The sequence below is a fragment of the Bufo gargarizans genome, unplaced genomic scaffold (assembly GCF_014858855.1).
Source record: "Bufo gargarizans isolate SCDJY-AF-19 unplaced genomic scaffold, ASM1485885v1 fragScaff_scaffold_149_pilon, whole genome shotgun sequence".
NCBI classification, from domain to species: Eukaryota; Metazoa; Chordata; class Amphibia; order Anura; family Bufonidae; genus Bufo; species Bufo gargarizans.
The window spans coordinates 56473-62183 of NW_025334062.1; the positions used below are offsets into that span (position 1 = coordinate 56473).

At 59.8% G+C, this 5711-nt stretch overlaps 1 protein-coding gene across 3 annotated transcripts in view; it reads right to left on the reverse strand.

The window, feature by feature from the left end:
- Positions 1 to 2294: 2294 nt before the first annotated feature.
- Positions 2295 to 5711, reverse strand: part of CCDC167 (coiled-coil domain containing 167) — a 12393-nt gene continuing 8976 nt past the window's right edge. For all 3 annotated transcript variants that reach the window (XM_044272868.1, XM_044272870.1, XM_044272869.1), the window contains exons 3-4: positions 3209 to 3261; positions 2295 to 2539 (exon numbers count right to left, since the gene is read on the reverse strand). In XM_044272868.1, the coding sequence (XP_044128803.1) occupies positions 2436 to 2539; positions 3209 to 3261 (157 nt within the window). In that variant the 3' untranslated portion in view covers positions 2295 to 2435. The remainder of the gene's footprint in view (positions 2540 to 3208; positions 3262 to 5711) is intronic.

A 5711-nucleotide genomic window follows, 5' to 3' on the forward strand; every position in this document is an offset into this window, starting at 1 on the left:
CGCCCACCCCATGGCCCCCCGCTCACCTCTCTCCCCCTAATAATAGCATTTTTAATACAGAATGCATAGTACAATAGCGCTGGAGGGGTTAAAAATAAAATAAATAATAATTTAACTCGTCTTAGTCCACTTGATCGCGCAGCCGACATCTCTTCTGTCTTCTTCTTTGAGGAATAGGACCTATGATGACGTCACTGCGCTCATCACATGGTCATGGGTCATGTGACGGACCATGTGATGAGTGCAGTGACGTCACCACAGATCCTTTTCCTGTGCACAGCAAAGACAGAAGAGAAGCCGGGCTCCGTGATCAAGTGGATTAAGGTTATATAAAAAAAATAATTAAGCCCTATTGTACTATGCAGTCTGCATGAAGAATGCTATTATTTTTCCTTATAACCATGTGATAAAGGAAAATATTAATGATCGGGTCCATATCCCGATCGTCTCCTAGCAACTGTGCGTGAAAATCGCACCGCATCCGCACTTGCTTGCGATTTTCACACAACGTTACCCTACGGGGCCTAAAAACGCAGAATATAGAGCATGCTGCGATTTTCACGCAATGCACAAGTGATGCGTGAAAATCACCGCTCATGTGCACAGCCCCATAGTAATGAATGGGTCCGGATTCAGTGCGGGTGCAATGCGTTCACGTCACGCATTGCACCCGCGCGGAAAACTCGCTTGTGTGATAGAGGCCTCACACGACCGTCCACATGATGTAATGTGATTCCTCAGGCCGCCGTCTTCCCATAGTGCACCTGGTGCCATCTCTTCTCAGGTAAGAGACGTACACACCCGGCCGCCCATATGATGTAACCCGATCCCTCAGACCAGGCCGCCGTCTTCCCATAGGGCACCTGGTGCCATCTCTTCTCCAGGTAAGTGACGCACACACGATGTAACCTGATTCCTCAGACCAGGCCGCCGTCTTCCCATAGGGCACCTGGTGCCATCTCTTCTCCAGGTAAGTGACGCACACACGATGTAACCTGATTCCTCAGACCAGGCCGCCGTCTTCCCATAGTGCTCCTGGTGCCATTTCTTCTCAGGTAAGCGACGCACATGCACCCGGCCGTCCACATGATGTAACCCGATTCCTCAGACCAGGCTGCCGTCTTCCCATAGTGCACCTGGTGCCATCTCTTCTCCAGGTAAGTGACGCACACACGATGTAACCCGATTCCTCAGACCAGGCCGCCTTCTTCCCATAGTGCACCTGGTGCCATCTATTCTCCAGGTAAGTGACGCACACACTCGGCCGTCCACATGATGTAACCCGATTCCTCAGACCAGGCCGCCGTCTTCCCATAGTGCACCTGGTGCCATCTCTTCTCAGTTAAGTGACGCACACACCCGGCCGTCCACATGATGTAACCCGATTCCTCAGACCAGGCCGCCGTCTTCCCATAGGGCACCTGGTGCCATTTGTTCTCAGGTAAGTGACACACACACCCGGCGTCCACATGATGTAACCCGATTCATCGGCCCGGCCTCTGCTCCATGCATTAGGATCCGCAACCTCCCGCTGTTCTGCAATTACAACTCCCAGAATCCTTCTTTCAATTCTATGGGAGTTACAAGAGCTGATTGTGTATGCTGGGAGTTGTAGTTTCGCAGCTCATGATTCCTGCTATACACAGCAAGGTGTGATGTGTATCCTGACCCCTTTCTATCCTCAGCAGAAGCCACGACCCGGTCCCTGGAGTCGGCCTTCCTTGGAGCACATATGGTAGGTACTACCCTCTAGACACCAGCCCTTCTGGAGGTGACCCCGCTGTGTACACATCACAATTTGGTACTTGATGTCCATTTGCCCTCAGAGCGTCCAGAAGGCACCATGTTGAAGTCATGCAGTTCCTGTGCTTCGTCTGGATGGAGACCTCGTTATGGTGCGGCCACTGGTGGACTCTGGTCTCAGGCACGTGGTCTGAAGCATCTACAGGACAATCCTGCAGAAAACATGGAGGTTCCTTCCCTCCCCCGCTGGCCGGGGGCTCGGCTACAGCTGCGTCACAGCGAAGGGCTGGTGTGATCTGGGAGACGGGGAGAACGCCTCAGATATACAAGACCGCATCATCTCGTTTCCAGGACCGTAGGAAGTTACCCTCTGCTAGAGGTCTGCTGCTCATCCTGAGCCTTCTGTTTCATTAATAGAATGCCAGAGCTACAGTGAAGACCGACGCATGAGCAGTAGTGCGTGCACCAGGCGGCGTCTCTGGCATGAAGGGTAATGGTAGCCACTGGAGGCAGTCACGCAGGCTGCTCCCCCTCTTTGGGGATGTAAGAACGTCTGTGAAAACTATTTTATTTTTTATAGAAATGTATGAAAACAAATAATCTGCATTGTCCTCACAGTGATGGCTCCAGCAGAATCAGACTGGAGCCCGTCAGCAGGCAGGCGGACATCACCGGTGCAGCTCAGCCGCAGGTCACATGGTCCAGAAATAATACACCAGCGCTGCGAGGAAGAAGAGGCCGAAGGACAGCGCCGCGTTCTTACGGTTCTCGTGTCGTAGGGATTTCAGCTCCTTCTCTGAAGAGACAAAGCCGCTCGTGGGTTAATTTGACACCGCCACCGTATTTACAGTACGATACTATTTCCTGACCAAGGTCAAGTCCAGAATAATATACATTGTGTCATGCTCCGCCCCTCCGCACCACTGTAAGGGGTTGTCTAGTCAAATTATTTTCCAGAAAAGCTGGAGCACCTTAAAATAATATTAAAAAAATTGACAATACTCAGCAACAGCAAAGAATGGTGAGCACTGACAGAAGAAAAACTGACACTGTGTCATGCTCCTCCCCTCGTCCTGCACCGTTAATACTGTATCCTGTGTCATGCTCCGCCCCTCGTCCTGCACCGTTAATACTGTATCCTGTGTCATGCTCCGCCCCTCGTCCTGCACCGTTAATACTGTGTCCTGTGTCATGCTCCGCCCCTCGTCCTGCACCGTTAATACTGTATCCTGTGTCATGCTCCGCCCCTCGTCCTACACCGTTAATACTGTATCCTGTGTCATGCTCCGCCCCTCGTCCTACACCGTTAATACTGTATCGTGTCATGCTCCGCCCCTCGTCCTGCACCGTTAATACTGTATCCTGTGTCATGCTCCGCCCCTCGTCCTGCACCGTTAATACTGTATCCTGTGTCATGCTCCGCCCCTGTGCAGTCAGGTCTATCGAGGCCCCTCCCAATACTCACCATAATTAGACATTTTGTTGGTGAGAGAATTCTTCTCTTTCTCTAACAATTTCCTGTTGAAATAAAAAAACAGATGTCAAAACAAACGCTAAAAACAAAACACCAATACTTCCTGTCCATGGCCGCACCTCCCTTCCCCATGGCCCCAGCTCACCTCTCTCCCCCCCCCATGGCACTCCCTCACCTCCTCCATTGCCCACCTCCCTCGGTCCTGCTCATGGCACCCCTTCCTCCATCGCCCTTCCCATGGCCCCTACTCACCTCTCTCCCCCGCATGGCACTCCCTCACCTCCTCCATCGCCCCAGCTCACCTCTCTCCCCTCCTCCATCGTCCTGTTGAGGGCCCCCGCTCACCTCTCTCCCCCGCATGGCACGCCCTCCCTATGGCCCCTTCTCACCTCTCTCCCCCTATTCGCCCTCCCCATGGCCCCCAATCACCTCTCGCCCGCATGGCACTCCATCCCCCCCTCCATCGCCCTCCCCATGGCCCCCGGTCACCTCTCTCCCCCTGGCCCCCGCTCACCTCTCTCCCCCTGATCGCCCTCCCCATGGCCCCCGCTCACCTCTCTCCCCCTGATCGCCCTCCCCATGGCCCCCGCTCACCTCTCTCCCCCTGATCGCCCTCCCCATGGCCCCCGCTCACCTCTCTCCCCCTGATCGCCCTCCCCATGGCCCCCGCTCACCTCTCTCCCCCTGATCGCACTTCCCATGGCCCCCACTCACCTCTTCCCCGCATGGCACTCCATCCCCTCCTCCATCGCCCTCTTGAGGGCCCTAGCTCACCTCTCTCCCTCGCATGGCACTCCTTCCCCATGGCCCCCGCTCACCTCTCTCCCCTGATCGCACTACCCATGGCCCCCGCTCACCTCTCTCCCCATAATCGCACCACCCCCCCCTCCTCCATCGCACTCCCCATGGCCCCCGCTCATCTCTCTCCCCCAATCGCCCACCCCATGGCCCCCCGCTCACCTCTCTCCCCCAATCGCCCACCCCATGGCCCCCGCTCACCTCTCTCCCCCAATCGCCCACCCCATGGCCCCCGCTCACCTCTCTCCCCCAATCGCCCACCCCATGGCCCCCGCTCACCTCTCTCCCCCAATCGCCCTCCCCATGGCCCCCGCTCACCTCTCTCCCCCAATCGCCCTCCCCATGGCCCCCGCTCACCTCTCTCCCCCAATCGCCCTCCCCATGGCCCCCGCTCACCTCTCTCCCCCAATCGCCCACCCCATGGCCCCCGCTCACCTCTCTCCCCCAATCGCCCACCCCATGGCCCCCGCTCACCTCTCTCCCCCAATCGCCCACCCCATGGCCCCCGCTCACCTCTCTCCCCCAATCGCCCACCCCATGGCCCCCGCTCACCTCTCTCCCCCTCATGGTACTCCCACTCCCTCCATGGCACCCGCTCACCTCTGTTCCCATGACCCCACTCACCTCTCTCCCCCTCATGGCACTCCCTCCCCATGGCCTCCGCTCACCTCCTCCATCGCGCTCCCCATGGCCTCCGCTCACCTCCCTCCCCTCCTCCATCGCCCTCCCCATGGCCCCCACTCACCTCACCTCCTCCATTGCGCTCCCCATGGCCTCTGCTCACCTCCCCCCCCCCCATGGCCTCTGCTCACCACCCCCCCCCATGGCCTCTGCTCACCACCCCCCCCCCCCATGGCCTCTGCTCACACCACCCCCCCCCCCCATGGCCTCTGCTCACCTCCCCCCCCCCCCATGGCCTCTGCTCACCTCCCCCCCCCCCATGGCCTCTGCTCACCTCTCTCTCCCCCCCATGGCCTCTGCTCACCGCCCCCCCCCCCCCCCATGGCCTCTGCTCACCCCCCCCCCCATGGCCTCTGCTCACCCCCCCCCCCCCATGGCCTCTGCTCACCCCCCCCCCCCATGGCCTCTGCTCACCCCCCCCCCATGGCCTCTGCTCACCCCCCCCCCCCCCCCATGGCCTCTGCTCACCCCCCCCCCCATGGCCTCTGCTCACCCCCCCCCCCCCCATGGCCTCTGCTCACCCCCCCCATGGCCTCTGCTCACCTCTCTCTCCCCCCCATGGCCTCTGCTCACCTCCCCCCCCCCCCCATGGCCTCTGCTCACCCCCCCCCCATGGCCTCTGCTCACCCCCCCCCCCATGGCCTCTGCTCACCCCCCCCCCCCCATGGCCTCTGCTCACCAGCCCCCCCCCCATGGCCTCCTGCTCACCCCCCCCATGCTCACCTCCCCCCCCCCCATGGCCTCTGCTCACCTCCCCCCCCCCCCCATGGCCTCTGCTCACCTCCCCCCCCCCCCCCATGGCCTCTGCTCACCTCCCCCCCCCATGGCCTCTGCTCACCTCCCCCCCCCCCCCCATGGCCTCTGCTCACCTCCCCCCCCCCCCCCCCATGGCCTCTGCTCACCTCCCCCCCCACCCCCCCCATGGCCTCTGCTCACCTCCCCCCCCCCCCCCATGGCCTCTGCTCACCTCCCCCCCCCCCCCATGGCCTCTGCTCACCTCCCCCCCCCCCCCCAT